This window comes from Lagenorhynchus albirostris, chromosome 15 (assembly GCF_949774975.1).
Source record: "Lagenorhynchus albirostris chromosome 15, mLagAlb1.1, whole genome shotgun sequence".
NCBI lineage: Eukaryota > Metazoa > Chordata > Mammalia > Artiodactyla > Delphinidae > Lagenorhynchus > Lagenorhynchus albirostris.
In genome coordinates this window covers 73,706,618-73,734,332 of record NC_083109.1, presented here as the reverse complement: position 1 = coordinate 73,734,332, position 27,715 = coordinate 73,706,618, and the positions used below count along the sequence as shown (strand labels likewise).

General features: G+C 38.0%; 1 protein-coding gene across 6 annotated transcripts in view; it reads right to left on the bottom strand.

The window, feature by feature from the left end:
* Positions 1 to 27,715, bottom strand: part of LOC132506147 (S-adenosyl-L-methionine-dependent tRNA 4-demethylwyosine synthase TYW1) — a 263,328-nt gene that overhangs the window by 76,073 nt on the left and 159,540 nt on the right. For 5 of the 6 annotated variants that reach the window (XM_060124636.1, XM_060124637.1, XM_060124639.1 and 2 more), the window contains one exon: positions 6,617 to 6,727. In XM_060124636.1, the coding sequence (XP_059980619.1) occupies positions 6,617 to 6,727 (111 nt within the window). Of the gene's footprint in view, positions 1 to 6,616; positions 6,728 to 16,148; positions 16,256 to 27,715 lie in introns of those variants that run through there. The other variant, XM_060124640.1, reaches the window with a different exon arrangement.

Sequence of the window (27,715 nt, the reverse complement as noted above, 5' to 3'; positions counted from 1 at the left end):
CACTATGCCTTCACATTATACTTCTCTATACGTTCGCATGATGCTTTACCGTTAACAAAGCAATTTTCACGTAAAACTTCTCATTTTAGCCGGACAAAATCCTCGGAGGTGGGGAGTGTGGGTAACTTCCTGAGCCGACTGCGGAGGCCGAGCCTGCGCGTGACAGAACTGCCATGGGTAGAAACCGGCCTCCCTGAACGGCCTCCCTGAGCCCTCCCTCAGCTGGGCTCCTCAACACCTCGCTCCGGTCCTCCCCCCTCTACATGGGCTGCTTCATTTCATCGCACACTGCGGTCTACCGACGACCCGCCCAGACTGGGTTCCTGATCGCACTTGCCCCTGAATAGTCTAAAGACGTTGCGCTTTCCCTCACATGGCAGCTGCCCGCCACCTTCTCATCCCAGCACCACCTTCCACTCCCACCCTGTTTATCACCAGCACCAAGTTCTTGCCTCACAACTTTGGAAAAAGTGTCCTCAAGAAAACAGATGGGTATAATGTGGCAACTGAAAGCACTCATTCCAGAATTCCAGAGGCTGAGAGGTGACAAGCAGACCCAAAGAAAGTTCCTGAAGAGCAGGACCACTTATGCGTCTTCCTGTTTGCAGTGAAAAGCACAACCCACACCATCACACTGGTGACTTCTGGATGGACCACTGGGCTCCAGGACATGGGGGCCATCGGGTCATTTTCACGGGCTGCTTACAAAGTCTACCTGGGGATTCAAAGTCTGTGGGAAGAGCTCTTGATATTCTAATTAAACTGACTGGTTGTCAAAAGACTCCCGGTATGATTGTTTTTGTCCCTGATAGTTTGAGGAGAAATGTCTTCACAACTTTTTGCAGCAATACATGTCACTCCTTTATCTTAAAAATGCTTCAATAGCTGTCCCCCCCACCAAAAGACCAGCCCACCTTTCTCAGCCTAGCACCTGAGGCCTTCTGACTGGACTGCCCCACTCCACATCCAGTCTTTCCCTGGCTAAATTCTCCACCATCTCTTTGATCTTTGGCCAGGAACTCCAATCCCATCTAATCCCAATCTCATCATACCCTGTGCATCTCTCTTCTCAGATAACTGGCATAACTTTGACGTGTCTAAATCCTGAGCTCTTAGAGGGTGGGGGCCATACCCTATTCTTCTCTGTACCCCCAACTAATCTGTTCTAAAGAGCAAGTCACATGTTCCTCTGACATTAAACTCCAGAACTCTTTTCTGATCTAATACAAAATTTAATTCATATTTTTCAAGATTTTTCTACACTTCAATGATTATGAACCAACTGATAATCACTGGTTAGGTATTGCTACATACATGAACAACCGGTAATACTCCCTACATTTGTGTGCAGAAAGAGATTGAGACTATGCTGACATTTGTTTTGCAAGATGCATTCTGCAAGGATTGAGTTCTGTAGACAGTCACGGTGCTAATGCGAAGAGAGTTTTAAATCATTTGACAACAAATAATTACTGAGCACTTACTCTTCTCAAGGTGCAGTGCTAGGCAGAAAATACAAAGACGGTATTTCATTTACAGATGGATTGTGTTATGAAAGCTTTTCAATAAGGCAGATGTTTACAACACGAAACACATTTTCACAAACAAGTAAGCAAATAACGATGGTTAAGCTTCCCAGGCTAGCAAATATAGGTCTACTTAAGCCTAATGAAGCTAAAATACATGTTAATTTACAGGGAATGGAACAGAGAAATATTTTACAAGACTAGCAGTGAAAGAAAAGAGAAAATCAATATAATAGAGAAACAGCTTCTATTGATTCATTTTTAAATAATGTGCTTGATGGAAAGGGATCTAAACATTTACTGAACCCAGGCATATGTTACCCCCTTGAATTCTCAAAACAGGTCCATTAAATTGATATTAGTATTCTAATTTTAATACTGAGGAAATTTAGGCTCAAGGAGGATAAGTAACCTGTCGCAGGCTAAATGAATACATTTTAGGAATGTATCAAAGCTTACACAACTTCCCCACCTGAGACTATGAGAGACCCGCCCTGAACCCTCCACATACACACACACACATCTAGGAAATCCAGGAAAAGGATATAAATGGATCCGAGAGCCTCAGGTATTTCACTAGCCCAGGGTCACTTTGTATTATCAATTTCACATCTTCAGGGCATTTATGCGACCTTGAGGTACTATTAAATTTTAACACCAACCCCATTTCAGGGTTAGGCCCTGGGAGACTTTTTCTTTTTACCAAAAGCATAGGTAAGGCATAAGCCTCCAAGTACCACTCTGTGTCAGGGTGAATTTTTTCCTAATTCGTCCTTTCACTAAAGGTGAAAGGGCCTAGTCTTCTGCCACATCCTGTCTCTACTGGAGCTGCAGAGTACCACCAGGCAATCTCCCTTTTTACAGCCCCTAAGGAATGCCCTTACAGACCTGACAGACTGACTATTCTCTCAAAAGTATGTTTACCGTAACATTTACTTCTAAGTGTTTGCTTCTGGAGGAATCTGAGGTCATCTCAGGCTGCCATACTGCTAGCTCTTACCAAATGTTTTTTGCAGAGGCTTTATTACTATTATTTTTAAAACGCTTCCATTTTAGAAAATTTTACTTTGATTAATAAGACAACAACAACAAAAAGCTGCCTTTTCAGACATTAAATAGTTTAACCCTACTGAACAGGAAAGCATGCCTTCTCCATTTACTGATTTCATTTCAATCATCTGAATTATAAAAGTAATGCATGCTCACTGCAACAATTCACACAACACAGAAATATGAAAAGTAAAACAAGCCTTTCCTTCCCCTTCTCCCAAATCGTACACTGTTAATGATTTGATATGTAGCCTTCCATACTTTTCTTATATAAATGTATCCAAACATATACTGTTAAAATTTGATCAAGTAATAATTATCCTATAACTCATTTTGTTTCTTAATAGTGTACTATTTTCTGTAAACATCCCTTTTCCTACTTCAGTTTAAGAGAAAGATACTTCATTAACTTGCTGGACAAATGAGAGATGAATTTAATAAACCATGTGATCCTCAAAGGCCCAGGTACTTGATATTACAGGTCTCCTACCAGAGACAACTGATCGTCCCATGCTTTCCCCTGATACACACAAACTGTTGTCTATTACCTTATATTTTATAATTTAAATAAGACATTTAAAATTGTGATTAGGTTACACACTTCTCCAAGATTTTTCAATTAAAAAAGTCTCTCAAAGTAGTTCATTTTACTTCTGTAGATTTTGCCTTGTTCAATAAGACATCCACTTCCCAAACAGCAGATCCAAATTTAGAAAAAAGATTTGTACCTATGATGCTTTCACGAGGCCTGCCACATGAAGACAGCTCAGAAATATTTGTTAAATGCAGGGACAAAATAGTAAAATGGAAATCTTGTTTGAGAGAAACTATGTCATTATAACATCTCAGCTATAAGTAGAAGGCTTCATCTGTTTCCTAGTTAATAGTTTGTCCGACTACAAAATGCCCATCAGAGAATTACACTGTTTACAAAGTAGCCATCTTTCTTTAAAATTTGGTTGATTCTTTTCAGATTACAAAATATCTTCTTCATTATAGGAAACATGACTGCAAAGAAAGAAGGAGAAAAAAAGGTGACAGTGCGATCCAGCCAAGTTAATAATAGAGGTTTTACTGCAGCATAATTTGAAGCAGCATTCTTTAATAGCTAAACCATAAATTAAAACACCACTAATCTCTGATGTTGGCAAGGTTTCCTTAAGCCAATGCATATATTTAAAGTGTAGCTTGTCTCTCTGCATCATTAGAGTTCTTGCCAAGAGTAGCCTTTTGAAATTAAGAGCAATTTTAAAAGAAAAGTGTCTTGACCTCACTAGAGGCTGCTACACACTCAGCAATATTTCATCTGCTCCTCTCACCTCCCCATCCCTCCAGAGGAACGTTAACGCAGAACGCTGAACTTACTAAAAAACGGCTGTAAAGCTGAAACATGCTCTGATGTGACAGAGTGCATCCAGCTTCATAAACATAAACTGAAGAGTGGAGCTTTGAGAGACTGGGTTAATTTTCTGGTCACTTTCTCTCATTCTGTGTATTCTTAGTTGTCCAAGAAAGCTGTCTGCCTCTGAAAACTCTATAGCTGATGACTTCTAAATCATTACTGCCAGGCCTGTCTTATCCCCAGAACGCCAGGCTTACAGAACCTGTGGCTTCTTTGAACCTACACTTTGAACCTACACTTGGATTATTTAAAAGCTATCTCAAAGTACTAAGGTCAACATAGAACTCATGCAATTACTCCCTAAATTTGCCTCCCTTCTCCACTGGTCTTTTCCATCTCAGCAAACTGTTCCACATCCACACGATTGCTTAAGTCAAAAACCCAGGTGCTATTCTTGATTCTTTTTGTTCTTTCATACCCTACATGTCCTCTAACAACAAATTCTGTTGGATCTACTCCCAAAATAAATCACAAGTGCACCCAGTCCTCTCCAATGACCTTCCCCACGCCATCACATCTCTTGCTTGGCAAAAGTTTTGTTACCGGTCTACCTACTTCTACTACTGCCCTCTATAATCCACTCATGGCAATGGCAGGGTGATCTTTCAAAATCATAAATCGGATCGTATCACTCTCCAGTTTAAAACCCCTTCCTAGCACACCTAGTTTTAAAAAAAAGCCTATCGTTAAACTTAGTATAAAATCTGATTCTCTTATCCATGCATGAAAGGCCTAACAAAATGTGGCCCCAGCCCACCACTCTGATTCATCTTGTACCACAGCCAACTCCAACTACCCCACGGAGATCATGTAGGAGCTCTGTGGACCAGCTGTGCCATCTGCCCAGAATGCTCTGACCCCAAGCCTTTGCATGTTGTGCTGCTTCTTACTATTCAGTTATCAGTTTTTAAAAGAGTCATCTCCTCAGAAAAGCCTTCCTGTTTTTGAAATCTAAAGCAGCCAACCACAATATCTAGTAAAACAGCATATGCGTTTACCCTCTGACACATCAATCCATGTACAGGTATCTAACCCAAAGAAACACTGGCAAAAACATGACAGTGACAACCAGACATTAGATGGCTCCTGCTGGAAGCATACACTACGACCAATGAAATAATCTTGAAATGCAAACATACACACACACACACACACACACACACACACACACACACACACAAATCTGATCAATCTTATTTTGATCTAACTAACAATCCACGGGAAATCTAAGGGGCAGAGCAACATGCAATCACCAAAATCTAAAATATAAATATGGGGAACTAACCAGGATAAATGATCCATTTTTTCCAACAAAATAAATTACAAGGGGGAAAAAAAACACATGGAAGAGGAACTAATAGATTAAAAGAAATTTAAGAGAGAAATAATCCAATTCTGACCCTTATTTGGATCCAGATTAAAAAATACTTTAGACAATTGGTTTAAGAAGATGTGGTATATATACACAATGGAATATTACTCAGCCATAAAAAATAATGAAATATTACCATTTGCAGTAACATGGATGGACCTAGAGATTATCATACTAAGTGAATTAAGTCAGAAAGAGAAAGGGAAATATTATATGATATCATTTATGTGACGAATCTAAAAATGAGTACAAATGAATCTACATACAAAATAGAAACAGACTCACAGACATAGAAAACAAACTTACAGTTACCAAAGGGGAAAGAGAGGAAGGGAAGAATAAATCAGGAGTATTGGATTAACAGATAAACACTACTGTACATAAAATAAACAACAAGGATTTACTATATAGCACAGGGAACTGTATTCAACATCTTATAATAACCTATAATGGAAAATAACCTGAAAAACTATATGTGTGTGTGTGTGTGTGTGTGTGTGTGTGTGTGTGTGTGTGTGTGTGTGTAAATAAATAAATAAATATATATATATAAAAAACTGAATTACTTCACTGTATACCTGAAACTAACACAATATTGTATATTAACTCTACTTCAATTTTAAAAAATACTGTTAAAATAACTGGTCAAGTTGAAACCTTATATGTTCCAATATATGAGATTATTGTTAGAACTGTTTAGTAAGAACAGTATTCTGAATAAGTGTTTAAAGTGAGTGCATATCTTTTAGAAATACATACTAAAACAGTTATGGATGAATGGTATAACGTGGGGATTTGCTTCACAGGTAAGGGCAGGAAAATGGGTAGGAGTACAGCTGAAACACGAGCTAGTAATTTTTGAAGCTGGTAATGGATGGATGGGGTTCATTACATCAGTCTCTCTACTTCTGTATATATTTGAAGTTTTCCATAGTAAAAGTGTAGTTGAAAGCCAACCAATTACTCACTATAACAGTATTTTATTTCTCAGCATATTAAAGTTACTATGTAGTGAGCACTACATTCATTTTCTGTTGACGGTCTACCTCTCACTAAAATATAAGCTTTTTATATGTGAGAGCAAATGCTTAGTCTTTACTGCTCTTATCCCCAATACCTAGAACAGTGCCAGGAATCTTGATTAATATTTCTGACTGAATAAATGAAACATCCGGGACCTCCTGCAGAATTTTAGAAGACTGTAATTGCACCGTGGCCAACAAAGCATAATGAGAACGTGCCCAACACTAGCCGGCAGGGGCTTACCTTCACCTCGATGAAGTCAGGGTTCCCCAGGGACACCAGCTTGGCATAGGCCTGGAGTTCATCCACGTTCCATGCTTTCACCAGAGTCAGCCTATAGACAGTACGTTGTTGCTAAAACAGAGGAAAACACAACTTTGTTTTTATCACCTAGGAAGATTTTCAAATTTCTTAAACCCATAGGTGAAACCTGGCATGAACTTCTATTTATTGAAGTTGCATTTTGTAGAAAGATGAAAAAAACGTAAACAATGCCATAAGACTCCCAGAAGCCTTATAAAGGCACAGATATTGGTATATTTTTCTTCTCTCACTTACAGTGTCGAACACTAGATAAGACACCCAAAAGGTTCTTAACAAATACCCTGAATTCCATTTAGTTAGAAATAGTAAATTGACCGAACAGTTTAGATTGGTGAAAATTAATTCACATAACCTTCAGGCTTTCAGGTATCAATTGCTCAAAGTTATTTACAGTAAGAATTTCTAATCACTCTTGTCCTCTTTCCTGCTTCCTCATTATTTAATGATCTCTACTTGGCAGAAAAGGCACATTGATGAACTGTCAATGTTGCCATTTGTTTACCATGTAACAAAAGAGGTATTGATCTTCTGAAAAGCCATTAGACAACAGTCATGCAAGCCTTTAAAAGCTTTATACCTTTGACTTTGTAGCTCCCTTCCAGGACCCTAGACAAATTACTAAAAGTTCAAAGACTTATTCAAACATCTCAAAACAACATGATTAATGATAGTTTAAAATCTACAAAAAGAGTGGGGGCAGAACCTGTGACTTGCCTTTAACCAATAGAATATGGCAAAGATGATGTGACACGTGTAGTTATGTACACATGATTACATCCATCTGTAGCAAGTTCCTGGGTAGTATCCATGCTGCTAAACCTCAAACCATGCTTTAAGTAGCAAGGCTCAAAATACTCAAGAGAAAAACAAAGTGAAGTAAGACGTGAACAAAATGATACCAATCTCTCTCTACATGCACCCCAGTGTTCACAGCAGCATTATTTACAATCGCCAAGATATGAAAGCAACCTAAAGTCCACCAACAGATGAACGGATAAAAATGTGGTATATATATATATATATATATATACACATACATACATACACACATACACACAATGGACTACTACTCAGCCATAAAAAAGAATGAAATTTTGCCATTTGCAACAACATGGTTGGACTTGGAGGGCATTATGCTAAGTGAAATAAGTCAGACAGAGAAAGACAAATACTTTATGATATCACTTATATGTGGAATATAAAAATTACAACAAACTAGTGAATATAACAAAAAAGAGACTCAGATATAAAGAACAAATTAGTAGTTACCAATGGGGAGAGGGGAGGGGGGAGACGCAAGATAGGGGTAGGGGATTAAGAAGTGTAAACTATTATATGTAAAATAAGCTACAAGGATATATTGTACAACACAGGGAATATAGCCAATATTTTATAATAACTATAAATGGAGTATAACCTTTAAAATTTGTGAATCACTATACTGTACACCTGAAACATATAATATTGTACATCAACTATACTTCAATTTAAAAAAATGTCGGGCTTCCCTGGTGGCGCAGTGGTTGAGAGTCCGCCTGCCGATGCATGGGACAAGGGTTCGTGCCCTGGTCTGGGAAGATCCCACATGCCGCGGAGCAGCTAGGCCCGTGAGCCATGGCCGCTGAGCCTGCGCATCCGGAGCCTGTGCTCCGCAACGGGAGAGGCCACAACAGTGAGAGGCCCGCGTACCGCAAAAAAAAAAAAAAAAAGAATGCCAATCTCTCTACTTTTGCTCATGTCTGAAGATAACCTAGGGATGAACAGTATTAGGCAGCCATATCAGAAAATGTACTCAAAACTTATTTTTAAAATGCAGTGTATAATGCAGCACAAAAAGAAATCTTCCAGATTCCCTTCACATAGCTAGAATTCACCCAATGCCAAAACCTAACAAAAATGGTAGAGAAGTGCAGGCCAATCTCACTTGTACTTATATATGCAAAAATCTTACAGAAATTTTAGCAAATGAAATTCAGCATTATGTTAAAAATTCTAGAAATGCAAAGATGATTCAATATCAGACTATATATTAATACAATTCATCACGTCAATAGCTCAACACAGAAAAGTTATACAATCATCTTATAGACACACAAAGACATTTCATATCATTTAAAGCCCATCCCTGATTTTAAAACAGAATGAACAACTGAAAAACCATTTGGTAAACTCAAAAATTAAAAAACACATCCTTAACATAAAGAAAACACTCTCCAGTCAATAGTCCATGTCATTCTTAGAGATGTAAAAAATAGAGGCATTTCTATTTAATCAGAATAACAGCAGAATGTCCACTCTATTATTTTTATAAACACTTCCCTGAAAGTTAAAATCAAAGCAATAAGGCAAGAACAAGAATAAGTGGATAGGGCTTCCCTGGTGGCGCAGTGGTTGGGAGTCCGCCTGCCAATGCAGGGGACACGGGTTCGTGCCCCGGTCCGGGAGGATCCCACGTGCCGCGGAGTGGCTGGGCCCGTGAGCCATGGCCGCTGAGCCTGCGCGTCCGGAGCCTGGGCTCCGCAATGGGAGAGGCCACGACAGTGAGAGGCCCGCGTAATGCAAAAAAAAAGAATAAGTGGATAGTATACAAAAAACAATTACTTGCAAATGATATAGCTGGCTTCTTGGAAACCTAAGAAAATCAACCTAAGAAAATCAGATTAAGTACAATTGGTCAGTTACCAAATAAAAATAGAAAAATGAGCAGCTTTCCTAGCATAGAGCAGTGGGGTAAATGTGGACTCTGAGCCCAGACTGAATCCCAGACCACATACTAGCCATCTTTAACTCTGTCTCAGTTTCTATCTGTGCAAAATGGGAGTTTACACAGGATTAAAAGTGTCCATCTACATAACGCTTAGAACCATGCTGGCAGCAGTAAGTCTTACTAGGTATTAGCTATTATATGCCATATGTATGGTACATATATACTATATGTACAACTACAAAATGCAAGGCAAAGAAAATTCTACTTCAACTCTAAAATACATCTATAAAATACTTGATGATTATTTATGAAATAACATGGAGAGTGAAAAAAGTAAATGTTTCTGAGACCATAAAAAACTAGCCTACATGGACAGCCATGATAGATTTCTAAATATAATGTAATTCCAACGGGAGTTTAAAATTCCTTTCAACAAATAAACTGGCAATGATACCAACAATAACAATAGCAAGAGTCAGCAATGAGTCAGCCCTTACTATGTGTCAGCTGTTGTTGTGTTTAACATCTTAGCAAAGATTCCAATATTTGTCTCATCTTTGCAACAAATCTTACAAAATAGGTTTATTAGCTTCACATTACAGATATGAAATTGAGGCCTAGTGCTGCTAAGTGAATTTCCCAAAGTTACACAGTTGGAAAGCAGCAAAGCTGGGATATGAACCCAAGCAGAATGAATCCAAGGCAGACTCTCTCTCTCGTTGCTTAACCTTTTCAAATTGTGAAAGAAATCATACAAAGAGAAACATACATAAAACACGAATGGACAATCCAAGGGATTAACACAAAGAAAATATTCATCACCCAGTCACCATCCATTGCCTTTACCCCAAAGCTATCTAATATCCTGACTTCAACATTAAAGTTTAGGTTTTTGCCTGTGTTTGAAATTTATATACATGGAACCATAGACTTTTTTGCATCTTGCTTCTCTCATACAACACTGTGTTTATAACGTTCATCCACGTTGCTGCATGTTGAGATTTGTTCATTTTCTTCGTTATCTAATATTCCATTATATAAATATACAATAATTTATTCAACTGTTCCCCCATTGATAGACATCTAGATTATTTCCAGTTTTTAGTTTATTATAAATGCTGTTCTCTCTCATAACACTAGAGTTTAGTTCTTCCTGCTTTAGGGAATTTTATGAAATGCTATTATGACATATTCTTCTATGTCCGGCTTCTTTCACTGAAATTCTTTCACTGAGTTTGATGGTGACTTTAGCTTCAGATACGTTTTTGCTGCTGTTTAGTACTCCAGTATATGAAAATACTTACATTAGTGAAAGTTGTTGGTTCGTTGGTTTTTTTCCCCAGTTTGGGTCTCTTACAAAATAGCACTGCTATGACTGTTACTGTACCTGACTCCCGATGCATGTTTCTTGAATGTTCCTAAGAGTGGAAATGCTGGATCACAGGATGTGCAGATACTGATAAATTGGTTTCCAAAGTCATTTCACCATACTTCCACCTGCAGTGGATCAGAGTTCCAGCTGCTTCTCTTCTTCACCAACACTTGTTGTTAGTCTTTTAAACTTTAGCCATTCCTGCACTGTCCTATTTTGTATTTGCCCGTTTACTGAGTAAGTTGAGTATGTTTTTGGCCATTCTGATCCTTCTTTTGTGAAGTACTTGTTCAAATGTTTTGACTATTTCTTTCTTGGGATAGCTGTCTTTTTACTACTGGGTTTTTCAAATTCTTTATGTATTCTGGCTGTAAGAATGCTGTTACAATTGTATTAGAAATATTTTCATCCACTTGATGGTTTTCCTTTCTGATTTCTTCATATCTTTTGATCAACAGATATAACTAATTTTAGTACATTTACCTTTTATCTATAGCCTACTAATGTTCAGATTGTTAAGGACAACGAGAAGCACTATGGGGTTACTAAAAAAGAAATGTCATTAGATTTTATTTCAAATTATCAAATTCACATTCTGGGTTTCACTGTGTCTGTAGGGAGCCTGCTCGATAGGATGGTTTTGGAGACTTTAAAGTCTGTTTAAAATTAGTTAAAGCAGTTCCTAAAGTCTATAGAAGAAAGTTGTGTTATACTCCAGTTAGATCAAATTAAAACAAAAACTGAGTACAGATGTTGCTTGAGAGGCGAGAGCTGGAATTTCCTTTGCAAAGGACATACTTAACACTTTATTTTATCCTTCTTTTAGATTAAAAAAAAAGAAAGAAAAAATTGGAGTACAAACTGGATTGTATTGTAGTAATTTAATTTGAATAAAACCTATTTTTTTCCCCAGTTTGGGGATTTAGTTAGTAATTTTAATTTGCATAGGTTCTGGTCAGTTATTACTGCAGGATTTTCTGAATGTGGCATATTATCTAGTAGGGACAGGGTTTGTGTAATACTACAGAATACAAAAATGAAGATGAAAGTATCCAATTCAGGCAAAAAGTTTAGCTACTTTCTGTTCAGGCTACAATGTGATTTGTAAAATGTCACAATGAGATTTGTAAAAAAGTGTCAAGTAGCTGGCATGTTATAATTTCATGTATTTTCTGTTTAATTTGAGAGTCTAGGACTTTTTTTCCCCAGTGGTAGTAACAAACACAATAAAATGGGAGGGAAGGGTGGATCTGAAAGTAACATCACAATCAATGTGCAGCTAGGCTGTGCAGCAAGAAACCTAGATGTTAACCACTAGAATTCAGACCAGATCTCCGTGACAGAGTTTAAATTTGGGTTTTAACTTATGTTTGTTTCTTAGAGGGAAGCAATACACAGACTGAAAATATTGGGTTGGCCAAAAAGTTCTTTCGGGGTGGTACGGAAGAACCTGAACGAACTTTTTGGCCAACCCAATACATGGAGTGAAAATTGAGGTCAAAATTCCAAAGGTAAATGTTAAGTGCTTATCAAAGGGAAGTGAGGGAAAAAAGGATTAAGTACAAAGTAAAAAAAGTCTGAGTAGTTAGGAAGGAGGAGAGAAAAGAGGAAAAAAGTATAAGATGAGGAAAAGAGCACATAGTAGCAATTAAGCTACTGGGCTCTGGAGTCAGCTGTGTGAGCTCAGGCATGCTCTCTGTGCCTCTGTAAAATAGGAAGAGTAACAGTATCTATATCTCATAGTATTGCTGTAAAATTAAAAGAACTAAAACAAATAAAGAACTTAGAACACAGCCTGGAAGATAGAAAACTATGAATAAATTTCAGCTACCATCATCACCACCACCAGCAGCAGTTACACAGATTCATTCATTTGTTCACACAGATATCAGTTCAACCAACAGTCACCAGGTCCCACTGTACACCAGGTATAATACTAGATGCTAGAGATACAGCAGTGAACAAGCAACCAACGTACCGACTGTTGTATAATCTACATTTTATTCTAGTAAACGAACAAAACCAAAGTCAGAAAAGAAATTAGCAACAATGGTTAATACCAAAAGAGGAGAGGAACCAGGAAACCAGCAAGGTAAGACTCCACCACTCCTGCCTGGCTCCTCAAAGGGAAGGAAATCCAAAAAGGAGGGGATATGTGTATACATATGGCTGATTGACTTTGCTGTACAGCAGAAACTAACACAACACTGTAAAGCAACTATATCCCAATTAAAAAACAAAAAAAACAAATTGAATGCTGACCGAGTCATATCATGCTTGTCAAAAAATTAATTCTAAACTCTTTAAAACAAACAAAAAAACCTTAAAATTGAAACAATCCCTCACTGACGACCATTGTTTCTAAAAGCAAAGGAATATGTATTGCCTCTACTAGAAATTGGGCAATGAATCTTTCAAAGTCCTTAGAAAACATACTTATTCTTAAAATGGCTTTAATTAACTAAATTTTTTACTGTTCGTGGGAGACAAAACAAAATGTGTCAATCTGATATGTCAAATAAGCAAAGAATTAGAAAATAAATTCAAAAATATAATTCATGATGCAGCCAAATGAAGTATTCTTTACAATCAAAGAAGACAAGCAGGAAAATTATTATAGAATTACTTCCAAAATAAATTAACTAAGTAACCAACCAAATTAAACTGTAATGAATAACTGAAAATGTAGATCAAAGAAAGAGGGCAAAGACAATGTTATAAGACTCAGTGAAGAAAATCCAACCCAACAGGAAAAGAAATCATAGAAGGAAACACATCAAGCCATTAATAGTGCTTACTTCTGAGGATGAGAAGTAAGAGAAGGGTTGTAGGTTTATTAGTTACATTTCTCTTTAAAGACCTGTAGAACACCATGAAACGTTCAACATGTTCATTACGAAAATCTCAGGAGAGAGAAAATGGCAAAAAATAATATTTGAAAACAAAATGGCCAAAACTTCCAAAATTTGATGAAAAACATGAGTCTATACATTGAAGAAGCACAACGAACTTCAAGTAGGATAAACTCAAAGAGATGCACACTGAGATATATTATAATCAAACTGTCAAAAGACAGAGAGAATCTTGAAAGCAGCAAAAGAGAAGTGACTTGTCATGTACAGGAATCCTTGATAAGATCAGAGCCTATTTCTCACCATCAACCATAACAGTCAGGAGAAAGTGGGATGACATATTTAAATTGCTGAAAGAAAAAAACTATCAACGAAGAATTCTACATATGGTAAAACTATACTTCAAAAATAAAGGAGAGGGACTTCCCTGGTGGCACAGTGGTTAAGAATCCACCTGCCAATGCAGGGGACATGGGTTCGAGCCCTGGTTGGGGAAGATGCCACATGCTGCGGAGCAGCTAAGCCAGTGCGCCACAACTACTGAGCCTGCGCTCTAGAGCCCGCAAGCCACAACTACTGAGCCCACATGCTACAACTACTGAAGCCTGCGCTCCACAAGAGAAGCCACCGCAATGCGAAGCCTGCGCACCGCAACGAAGAGTAGCCCCCGCTCGCTGCAACTAGAGAAAGCCCACACGCAGCAACAAAGACCCAATGCAGCAATAAATAAGCAAATAAATAAAGTCATTTCCAGATAAACAAAAGCTCAGGGAGTTCATCATTAGCAGAACTGCCACAGAAGAAATGCTAAAGGGAATGCTTCAGTATGACATGAAAGGACACCAGACAGCAACCTGAAACCATGAGTAAAGAACTGTGATAAAGATAACTAAATATGTAAATGTGAAAGCCAGTATTGTTCTATTTTTGGTTTCTAATTCCTTTTTTTGTTCCTATGTGATTTAAAACACATATACCTAAAACAATAATTATAAATCTATGTTAATGGGCATGCAATGTATAAAACGTAATCTGTGAAATTAACAACATAAGGAGGAAGACAGAAAATGAGGGGCTTAAAAAAAAATAACTTATAAGCTTTTGCACAGCAAAAGAAACCAGAAACAAACCAAAATGAAAATCAAAACTACAATGAGGTATCACCTCATGCTGGTCAGAATGGCCATCATCAGAAAGTCTACAAATATTAAATGCTAGAGAGGGTGTGGAGAAAAGGGAACCCTTCCACACTGTTGATGGGAATGTAAAGTGGTGCAGCCACTGTAGAGAACAGTATGGAGTTTCCTTTAAAAACTAAAAATATAGTTACCATATGATCCAGCAATCCCACTCCTGGGCATATATCTGGGAAAGATGAAAACTCTAATTCGAAAAGATACATGCACACCAATGTTCATAGTAGCAGTATTCACAATAGCCAAGACATGGTAGCAACCTAAATGTCCATCGATAGATGAATGGATAAAGAAGATGTGGTATCCATCTTATTGAATGGATGGAGTCCATAAAATGGAATATTACTCAGCCATAAAAAAGAATGAAATACTGCCATTTGCAGCAACATGGATGGACCTAGAGATTATCATACTAAGTGAAGTAAGTCAGACAAAGAAAGACAAATATATGATATCAATTACATGTGGAATCAGAAAATGTAATACAAATCAATTTATTTACAAAACAGAAGCAGACTCACAGACATAGAAAACAAACTTATGGTTACTAAAGGGGAAAGGGGGGGGGAGGGATAAATTAGGAGTATGGGATTAAAAGATATAAACTACTACATATAAAATAGATAAGCAACAAGGATATATTGTATAGCACAAACAATTATAGCCATTATCTTGTAATAACTTATAAGGGAGTATAATCTACAAACATACTGAATGACTCTGCTGTAAAACTAAAAAATATTGTAGGGGCTTCCCTGGTGGTGCAGTGGTTGAGAGTCTGCCTGCCGATGCAGGGGACATGGGTTCGTGCCCCGGTCCGGGAAGATCCCACATGCCGCGGAGCAGCTAGGCCCGTGAGCCATGGCCGCTGAGCCTGCACGTCCGCAGCCTGTGCTCCGCAATGGGAGAGGCCACAACAGTGAGAGGCCTGCATACCGCAAAAAAAATATATATATATATATTATAAATCAACTACACTTCAATATAAAAATCCTATTAGAAAATTTAAAAATATACGCAAAGTGCTGGGAGGAGGCATTCCATTTTTAATATGTCCTTATGTGTTAAATATACAAGTATTTGTGGATAAAATGATACTATTTATCTGATTTGAAATATTCCAATGCTTCCCCACCCCCCCAAAAATTGGGAAGACAGATGAAACATGAAATGTAGAATGCTGGTAACTGTCAAGCTGATAACTGCTTACACAGGAATTCCCTCCATTATTCTCTCTTCTCTTGAATGTTTTAAAAATCCATAATAAAAAAGTTTTAAAATATGCAGTTATGAGTTAGAATTCTGCCACTTCTAATTAGGCAGCTTTCAGTGTTACATATTCTGGATGAGGTTATTACATCCGAGGACTACAGCTCTTAATTTCAACAATTTATCTTGACAGTTGCAATTCAAGACGAACTCGAGTTGAGGCTGTGTCAAAACAAGAAAAAATGGTCTCCTAAAATATGGTTCTGAGTTACTAGTAATCAAAGAAATGCAAATTGAAGCAGTAATGAGGTACCATTTTGGCTTATCAGATTGGCAAAGATATTTTTAAATAGCAATATTCAATACTGCCTAGAGAACAGCAAGACAGACACTCATTCACTGATGATAAAAGCATAATTCAGTACAAACATTTTGGGAATTACATGGCAACATGATTAAAGAATCTGAAAAGTATCCAAATATGTTGATCCAATAATTGCATTTCTAAAGATTTTAAGCCTTTGGAAATGATAAAATTTGTGGACAAATACTGATGAATAAGAATGTTCATTCCAGCTTTATTTATAATAATGAGATATTATAAATATGTCAATCCCAAGAAATAGCTATATGTTCAATCCCAAGAAATAGCTAGATGATTTATGATACAGCTATTTAACTAACACTAAAGATGATTATTTCAGAACAGCGGTTATGAATTCCAACATGGCGGAGAAACACATTCTTACCAATAGGAGAGCTCAATGCAGATGTGATTCTCAGAAAGGGGAAGGAAGGCGGTGGGAGACCTGTTTTTTTCTATACCCTTGCTCCCACTGAGAATAATTGTTTTAGAAGAATGTTTAATAATGAGGGGTAATTTTTATGTAATAGCATTGAATTTTTAAAAAGCTAAAAACAAAACTGTACACATACCATAGTATTAATGACATAAATACATATACACAAAGGAAACACAAAAGGCTGGGAATGAAATACAAGAAAAGTTGTGGGGTCAGAAAACCTGTACTCATGTGCACGCGCACACACACACACACACACACACACACACATTTTTTAATAGTACTGACTCTTGAGATGAGAATGGATCAGTTTAACAGTTTCTTGATACGCCTGATCTCAACTATGCTTAAACAGATGCCTTAAACAAAATTCTCCTGCTCAAAGACCAGAAATCTGGTAAAGGAAGTAGAAAAAGATTTGTCTTAGGTTCAGCAGAACCTCAGAAGACCATGCAAATCAACTTGAATATGAGACAGAGTGTGGCCAGTGTTTGAAGAGTCATGGACCTCTATGTTACCCACAATAGCAAAAAGAAAAGAAGGGCCTGACATGCTCCTGGTAACATGGTTAATATCCAAGAAGATGTTGCTTGTGTGAAGGAGTAGGAGGAGGGTGAGATCACACATATTTGTAAATACAACTATAAATGCTATGCAAACAGTTGCCTTCCAAGGCAAATTTAAGTTTTCTTTTTTGTGTGTGCAGTACGCGGGCCTCTCACTGTTGTGGCCTCTCCCGTCAAGCACAGGCTCCAGACGCGCAGGCTCAGCGGCCATGGCTCACTGGCCCAGCCGCTCCGCGGCATGTAGGATCTTCCCAGACCGGGGCACGAACCCGTGTCCCCTGCATCGGCAGGCGGACTCTCAACCACTGCGCCACCAGGGAAGCCCTAAGTTTTCCTTTTTGAAACTCTCTGGAATTTTTTTTCCGAATATTTTCGATCCGTGGTTGGTTGAATCTGTGGATGCGGAACTGGTGGATATGGAGGGCCTACTGTATAATCGACGTATGGTCAAAGGGCTACTATAAGTTCATCTATTGAAAAACCACAAGAAGAGGAAGCCGAGAAGTGCAAAATGCGAACACAATAGAGGCTAAGAGCACTGGCAGCTGTATAAAGACAAGCTGTAAGTAAACACTCAATAGCAGGAAAAAAAAAAAATCCCCACTACAGGATAAAAAAAAAAAAGCCAGCAGTATTTACACGTCAGAAAAGCAAAGGAGTAATATGGAGCGGTGTTTCTCCATCCTTTGGAGGTTGGGAGAGAATAGAAGAGGTAAGGTTCTACTGGCATTCTGAACAGGACAGCTTTCACAGTGTAAAAATGACCATTACCCTGAGAACCATGAACACAGAAATTTTAAATATGGAAATGCAAGGAAAAGGAAAGAAATAAGAACAAAGAAAAAAAAGAAAAGATGATTAATAAGGGAGACAATGTAAAGAGCTAAAGACAAAACCAAAATAAATAAAAGATCATAAATAAATGGTAAGATTTCTAGAGGAAGAAAGGCTTGACTACAAAATCATAGGACCGGTTTCTCTACTTTTCATGTAGGAGATCTAAACTGAGAAGTCTAAGGCCACCAACACAAGATAAATGAGAGAGGTAGCCTATCTACATAAGAGTAAGTAGAAGTCAGAGGAATGATGTCATACAAATCAATAAGCAGAAGATTATGTTACAGCCTACCCCAGGGTGCAAACACGGATGGCAGTCACCTAAGCAGCACATCGACCTGGAAGTCCAAGGATATTGACAAAAAAGTAAAATCTCTGGGAAAGTTCCCTCAGGAAACAATCTCTCCATCATCCTGCAGCAGACAAAAACAGACAGAAACACTGGGACACAAAATGTGCAGAAGATGTTATGAGAAGGGCATCTTGATATACCCAGAACACATCTTACAAAACCACTGAGACAAAGTAAATTTGAAAGGGATAACGGGGCAGCCAGAAACCACACAACTCTAACATCAATAAATCTGATAGATCTATTTCTCCAGAAATATTACTTGTAACAATTCACAAGTTCAAGTCCCAAATATTAAAGAGTAAAGGCTCCCTTCCTGGGTGATCAACTGTCCAAATGCATATGCCTTGTAGTCAAGGGACGTTCAGGCTGTCAGTAAGCCACTGTTAACAACCTCCTTGTGCCTAAGCTTGGCTCTGCAAAAAAAAACAAAAACAAAAAAAACCCACACACACAAAAAGCAAAACCAGACTCATTAGAAGGTGACTCAGTTCTTGAAGTAAGCCTATAAAGTTTCCTCCCTGGAAAGCCTGTTAGTGACAAGATGTGCCTGAGTGTACAGCACTTTACCTCATGTCTGACTCATAAGAAAGTGAATCTGGAATGACAGGAAGAAGAGCCTGGAAGAAGAAGAAGGATGTTCGGTACTTGCTATACAGACACAAAAATGCCAAAAATTAAGCCTTTAATTCCAAATCCTTATCTGATTTGCATAATTTACCAAACCATACATTAATGAATGTACAGTCAAAGGGGTACCTTAAGCTCATCTCTTGAGCCATCCCCACTGCAGTGATACATAGATGAAATGAAAAATGAAAATCAAATAAACCTGGCTAAAAATATACAATGAAACAGCCTCGGGACCAGGAATTGGACCTAGCCGCCTGTTAGAGTGCACATGTGAGCAAAAACAACCACCTACTCAAGAAGAGCCTGCAAACAATTCCAAGAGATGTGTGGAAATGTAACATTTCACAAAGACAGCCAACAGAATCTACAATTAGAAGATAAATTTCAGTCAAAAAAAATTAAAGTGACAGAACAAGCAACTTTCAACCAAAGACATGGCTTCATAAAGATGGCAATTTCCCCAAATTAAACTGTAAATTCAATGCAATTCCAATCAATATCCCAAAGTTATGTCTGTGTGTGTGTGTCTGTGTGGGAGAGAAAACTGACAAAATGATCCCAAAATAAATATGAAAATGTATTAAGGGGCTAAGAATAAGCAAGACAATTTTGAAGAAGGAGGGGTCTTTTGTACTAAATATCAATCTTATCACAAAGCTGTAGTAACTCAGTATGGTAATGGGGCAAGACAGAAAAATTAATCAATATAACAGAGTAGAAAGTTCAGCAACATCCATGAATACAGGAAAACTTGATTACAACAGGCAGTCATTACAAATCATGGGGTAAAGGATAAATTATTCAACAATGATGCTGGCTCAATCAATAATCCATAAAGGGGAAAAAGAATCCCTGTCTCGTACCATACTTAGAAAAATATAGATACATACATATATATGTTTATGTGTGTATTTGTATATATACAGAAAGAGATCCTAAGTCCTTAATAAAAAGCATTTGGAAGTCAATGAAAATCACAAACATCTCAAAAGAAAAAAACAGTTGAACCAAAACAGCACAAACTTCCGGTTATAAGTACTAGGGATGCAAGGTACAACCTTAGTTGTACCCAATACTTAGTTGTTCCCAACAGAATAGTACCCAATACTAATTAAAGATTTGTAAAATGTTATGAACATAATGAACACTGCTGTACGTTACATATGAAAGTTGTTAAGTAAGTAAATCCTAAGAGTCTCATCACAAGGAGAAAATATTTTTTCTTCTATTTCTTTAATTTTGTATCTATATAAGACAACGGATGTTCACTAAACTTACTGTGGTGATCATTTCATGATGTATGTAAGTCGATCACTGGTTCCTTGTTTGTAAAATCCTACCACTTGGAGATTTATTCCTGTATATATTTGCCTTTGCTGTGAACATTTAAATGAGAATGGACAGGGATTTTGAATCACTACTCTTGGAAATGTTAGAGAAAAGAGATCTCGGTATTAGTGAGAGACAAAAAAGGATAGAAAATAAAAGGTAGAGCAGTGGAGGTTTTTGGAGTATAGTCATGAGTAATCATTAAGAAGACAAAACAGGGCTCCCCTGGTGGCGCAATGGTTGAGAGTCCGCCTGCCAATGCAGGGGACACGGCTTCGTGCCCCGGTCCAGGAAGATCCCACATGCTGCGGAGCGGCTGGGCCCGTGAGCCATGGCCGCTGAGCCTGCACGTCCGGAGCCTGTGCTCCGCAGCGGGAGGGGCTGCAGCAGTGAGAGGCCCGCGTACCGCAAAAAAAAAAAAAAAAAAAAAAAAAAAAACCAAACAAACACAGGCCATAAAAATGCACCTTAGAACCTACCAGGAAGCAGGAAATTCTAATTGTGCCATATTCTGGTGAGGTCCGGTCTAGTTACCTTGGGTGGCACTACAGGTAGCTAACTCTGTGTTAAGGAGAACATTTTAAACTATAATAAACTAAATAGATTAAATAAAATTTATCCCCAGGCTTTTTTTTTTTTTTTTTTTTTTTGCGGTACGTGGGCCTCTCACTGCTGCGGCCTCTCCCGTTGCGGAGCACAGGCTCCGGACGCGCAGGCCCAGCGGCCATGACTCACGGGCCCAGCCGCCCAGCGACATGTGGGATCTTCCGAGACCGGGGCACGAACCCACGTCCCCTGCATCGGCAGGCGGACCCCCAACCACTGCGCCACCAGGGAAGCCCTCCCCACAGGCTTTTAATTTTAAGCATCAAATTCTCTGATTTCTTGAACTACAGTGAAAACTAAAAGTCAATAATTTAGTCATGGGTCACACAGGAAAGAAAAAAAAATGCTTCATTTACTATGCACAAACAAACAAATTTGCAATTGTCATGTGGTTGCTGTAGGGGAGTCTGAAATGTTACTGCAGGCAAGGTACAGAGATGTAGAAACTAACGGAATAGTACCCAATACTAATTAAAGATTTGTAAAATGTTATTAATGTTCTCTGTATTCAGTACAATTTCCTTTGTCCTCCTATTTAATGAACATAGTATTTAGAAGGGATTTCACTGTAATTCCCAACTTCAATCTAAATTTTCCTTTAAGTGCTAAACTCTTCAAACATGCCTTTTCCTACTGCATGGTTTTTTTTTTTAGGATATAATCTTTACTTTCGGTAAAGAAACCACTGTGTTCAAAACGCAGCTCCACTAAATGGAACCATCTAAAAACACAGGAGGCGGTTTGTGTACCCTGTTTCCCTCTTAGGGGTTATGAGGAGTAACTTCTGGAAATTAAGATGGTCTCCATCCTTTCTCCTATCCTCGTCCTCAGTCTCTACATCCTACCACTCCCAGAAACTGGCCATCAGGAGCGTAAAAACTAATCACTGCCCTTCCCCTGGGGAAGATGCACTTGAATTGTAATTGGTTATAAATATACAAATAGACCTACAACTGAAGGATTCTCCAGCGTCTTCAGTGTCTACCAGATATTTTCAAAGTACATATAGTCAAAAGAAGATAATTTTCTAGCATGAACCAGAAACAGGAAAAAACTAGAAACGTTCTTTACGGTAATATAAAATGGAAGCTTCCTTCAGTCACTGGACCAGGACAGGGTCTCCCCACATCTTGAGATGCATGCGGTTCATGAGTTAGGAGGAAGATGACTGACGTATCCCCTTCGAGTTTTTTAATACAGGCAGAGAGGGGTTTTTTGATTTCAGGGTTTTTTGTTTGTTTCACAAACTCCAAAGCTAGAAGACATGTCATCAGAAAGACTCAAAAACTAGAAGAGATAAAGTTATTAAACTCCAAGGGTTGCTCAAATTCTATTTACATGATTTTGAACATTTCTAACTTGTCACAGGCAAAACACATTTTCCCCCAACTGTGTGGCTGGATGAAGGGGAGGTGCAAATGGCTACATATGATTTCAATCCAGTATCTCAGATTATGAAGGAACTAATGGCATAATTTCTTGATTCCTGTGAAGTGGGCAATGAGTTTCTGCCACACATACTACCTTCTTCTGGGCCACGTCAAAGGAGCAAGCTATCTTCACATTGCCATAAGTCAAACAGAACTCATGGTTTCCACTATCTTCATTTCCCAAATACACTAAAAAGGGTCTTCAAATGTCAATTTGAGAAAGTGCTTCCTTCTTTCCGCGTTCAATAAGCAAAAGAAATTAGCTTCCGACCATTCTTTTTAACACCCTTTTTCTCCACACTCTTTTCATAAATCAAACACAATGATTCTCATAAAAAGGTTCAATTCTAATGTCCAAAATAGCAATACCAAAGCTAAAATTTTAAAATAAGCTTTGAGATGAATGGCCTTGAATAAGTCCATCTGGAAGATATTAAAGAGGAGGAGGAGGACATCTATGAGGTGGCAGGAGAAAACGCCCACTGGTCTGTCAGTGACGGGGGGCTGATGACTTCCTTGATTTGTGGCCGCAGATCTCAATCACATGTAACCCCAAACCACTTTCAATAAACATGAAAATTTTCCTTCAATGCTATTTGAAATGTCAAAGCAAATATCACTAAAAACAAATTGAAAGTGATGGTCATTTTTGAAAATGTCTGTTCATACCACCTGGGTGTGTTCCCCACCCCCAGCCCTTTACCAGAAGAAAATCCATGATCTGTGGACACTAGCACAGATATACCTACCTCGCAAATAAGCCTTGGTAAGCACCTCAGTTCCAACTCGTTGTCCGGGACTAATTTTTTTTTAATCTTATTAAAAACACTGTGCTGAGTAAGTATAACACATATACCACAACAACTCAAGAATCCTGAGACACTGACAAAACCATTATTCTAGAAAATCGAAATAAAACATACCTCTCTCTGAGAGGTATATAAAGATCAACTATCTCTTGCATCTTCCTTTCTACCTACATGTTCGTGTTCCGGCCTCCTCCACTTCAAACCAAGGAATAAATAACAACCCCAAACAAACCCCAAATCCTCCTTCTGTCTCCCTTCCAAGATGTTGTTTGTTTTCTGTCCTTACAAATGCTGTGCAATCCACCTTCCATCTCCACCAAACCACTGAGATTACTTTGATGATGGGCATCAATAACCTTCCATACATCCTATATTTAGGGGGTTTTTAATCCAAATTAATTGATTTCTTCTTTTATCTTGATTACTTCCTTCTTCCTAATAGGCTTATTTTATTGTTACTTGTTTAACATTTGAACTTAATGCTTAGTTCATTGATATAGATTGCTAGTCGCCTACCAATACCCATTCACCCCTTCTTCCTTATAAGCACAATGTCTGAACTATTTGGGGACAACAATATACTCAGCTAGAAGATTACATTTCTCAGCCTCCCTCCACAAGATGTGGCTAAGGGACTAAGTTCTGGCCAAAAAGATGTAAAAGGAAGAGTTATACAAATTATCTTAGAAGGAAAAAGATGTGCTCTTCTAATACCTATCCTTGTACTGCCTGCTCAAAATGAAGGCTGGAATACCAACATGATGGCTGGAGCTCTAGCAAGTATTCTGGACCATGAAGTAAACTTCAGAATAAAAGTCATTATGTTGAATGTCAGATAGGAACCTGGGTCTCTGATGACACTGTGAAAATACTGAAAAGAAAAAACTCACACTCTCTCCTGTGTTTCTCCTTTACTTTCCCACTACTACCATATTCACAACACTTCTGACACCAGAGGTATGGGTTTTTTTCCCCACACCAAGCAAGAATGTGACACCGGCTGAGTATCCTCCAATTCAACTCAGTTCTGACACTACCTACCTGGAGATAACATCAGATCCCTAAAGTGAAGGGCTCAGTGCCTCCAGACTGCCCCACCCCCACTTCAGATGCTAATTGCAAGTTCAGGTGGTTACCTGTGCTTCTGATGGGCGAGTCCCATGACCTCCTCACGTGCAATTAATTTTCTAGAACGGTTCACAGAATTAAGGAAAACAGTTTACTTACTATATACCAGTTTATTATAAAAGGATATGATAAAGAATACGGATGACCATAGAGATGGAATAGCAGAGCAGGCAAGGTATGTGGGAAGGGGTAAGGAGCTTCTACGCTCTCTCCAGGCACCACTCTCCCAGCACCTCCGTGTTTTCAGTAACCCAGAAGCTCCCTGAACGCTGTGCCTCTGGGATTTTTATGGAGGCTTCATCATGCAGGCATGATTGATCATTAACTCAATTTCCAGCCCCTCTCCCCTTCCTGCAGGATATGGGTATAGGGTGAAAGTTCCAAGCTTCTAAGCTTGGCTTGGTGTTTCTAGTGACCAGTTCCCATCCACAAGGCCACCAAGAGTCACCTCATTAGAACAAAAGACACCCAGGAAATTCCAAGGGATTTAGGAACTCCGTGTCAGGAACCAGAGTCAAAAACAGTATTAGAACAAAAGACACTCTTAACTTAGGAAATTACAAAAGTTTTAGGAGATCTGTGCCAGGAACTGGGGACAGAAACCAATACATGTATTTTCTACTATCTCACAGCCGCCATATCAGTCATTGGTTCACCTTTATTTGGGCTTCTGTGACATCAGAAGGAAAAACATTTCTAACTTGATTATCCCACTCACTATTTGGGAGTCTCTATGTGTAGTTAATCTGAATCCTACGTGATACAATTCCCCTTTGGTTCAATTCTGGATATTGTTATGCAGTATTCTGACTTCCACTATTTTACAAATATCTGTAATTGTAGTTTTGATTTCCTTTTACCTAATGAAAATTACAAGTTACTCTTCTGAATTATCAAGTGATTGGGCTCTGTTTACTTAAACTTTTGTTGGTCTTACCACATTATGTTCAGTGGCCTATAAATGGTACATTTTTATTTATCTATTTGTTTTCTGTCTCTCCTACCAGAGAACAGGAGCCTTATGTGCCTTATTTACTGATTCGCAGTGCTAGAAGAGTCCTTACCAAATATTTAGCAATATCTATACTTGCTGAATGAATGAATGCAGTTTGTGTAGTTTAGATCTTTTAAACATTTGTTTATGATTGAGTATATTAAATTTTATGCACACATAAGAGGGAATCATAATAAAAATAAAAATACAAAGGAAGACTGCTAAGTATTAGAGGGAGGCAATCCATCATTATCAGTGAATAGTAGAGCAAGATTATATCACAGCATGGAAAAACACTTACGTTGCAAAGGAGACAAAGTTATACATATAGTATGATTACAGCTATGTTACCCAAAACTCAAAACTTATGCCTAAACAAGAACTATGAAGATAACAAAAGAGAATATAAGTCACGCATCCCTGAATAAATCTGAAAAATGCAATTTAAAATACAGTGGGCAGCAGAAAGATATCCAGAGAAAAATGACTATAGGAAACACACACCCAATACATTTCAAGAGCCATCATAATCACTAAATAATTAAAAATAATGAAACTACAGTAACACAGGCATCTCCCAGCTAAGCGTAGTAATCTGTTCCTGAAATCTAACAGCATGCATAAAAATGCTAAGTGAAGCCTATTTCCCATTCTTTTAAATGGGAAAAATTAAAATGTGTTACACATCAACTCAAAGCCTCCAAAGACTTGCTTAAAATGAAACTAAAATAGGGTAAGATGCTCACAAATGTAACAACTATTACGTTAGCTACCAAATGTATAAGACACTACTTCCTGACTTAACCTCCGAAAACAAACAAGGTTAATGGCAGCTGCTCAGTAAAGGCAAGTGGCCTCTCCATGCCGGCACCACGGAGAAGCAAAGCTCCCTCGGTTGACATGGTGAGCTTTTCAAATCGTCTACACCTGACTCTGATGATCTACCAATTGTATTTGGAATGCCATTCAAGATTTTTCTTGCATATCGTTTTGCTTTAAATGCTGTATTCAGTTTTGGAAAATAAGTAGAAATTTTGCCCTTGTAAACATCAATTTAAAACACTGTACTGAAAGGCTTCTATGCTGTATGTGTTTGGGTATTAAAAACAAAAAGGTGTAAACCAACAACTGACAGGGAGATGGTCGGTAGGGTGTGCCTGTATTTGGAAGAGATGTCTCTTGCTATATCCTTCAGCCGATCTGATAACATGAATCGAAGGTCAAAGGGTAGATAAAACCCTATTAACTTGTGGATAACCAGATCTTTAAAACCATTTCTCATTTTTTGAGCTGCAGTGTGTCAGTATCATTCACTACTATTCAAGCCACAATCTCCTCAGGGCTGACCTCAATACACAGCCAGCTTCACGTAAAAGACACTTTCGCAAATAGAAAGAAAGTTTTGACCCTGAAAGTCATCCACCCGAAATGAATACTACTCTGTGTACTTGGCTTAGGCCATCAGGATCTAGAAACGTCTACTGGATAAATTAGCCACTGCTACATTAATGACCTATATAAAATTACAGAAAATTTTAAAGATAAAATATAAATTGTTCCTCTCTGATATTATCATAGATTTTGTTTATTTTTTAAAAAACCTGGAAAACATGTTAAATGTCACCCATGACTTCACAGTTATACAACTATTATTAATGTTTTTGTGCAATATAAGTCAAAAAAAGTAATTAGTATATACTTTTCCAGCTTCAGTTAAATGACTAATTGAATGTTTTTAGAACCACAGAATTATTTAACAGATTTTTAAAAACTCTGTTGGTGTGCTAGGCATTATTAACCTGTGGAGAGCTGGCTCTTTAGGACTACATCTTATTTTTTGAGTAATACAGATCCTTCCCAACTCTGATCCCAGTGTCTCTCCTGACCGTGTGCGTGCTCCTTCCCCAGCACTTGTCTCCATGTGCTGAAACTGTCTGTTTATCTGCCTATAGGCAGACCTCAGAGATACCGCAGGCTTATTAGTTCCAGACCACTGCAATTTTGGTTTCTCAGTGCATATAAAAGTTATGCTTACACTCTACTTTAGTCTATTAAATGTGGTAGCATTATGTCTCAAAAAATGTGCATACCTTAACTTAAGAAATACTTTATTGTTAAAAAATGCTAACTGTCATCTGAGCTTTCAGCTAGTTGTAGTAGTAACAAAGATTACTGATCACAGACACCATAACAAA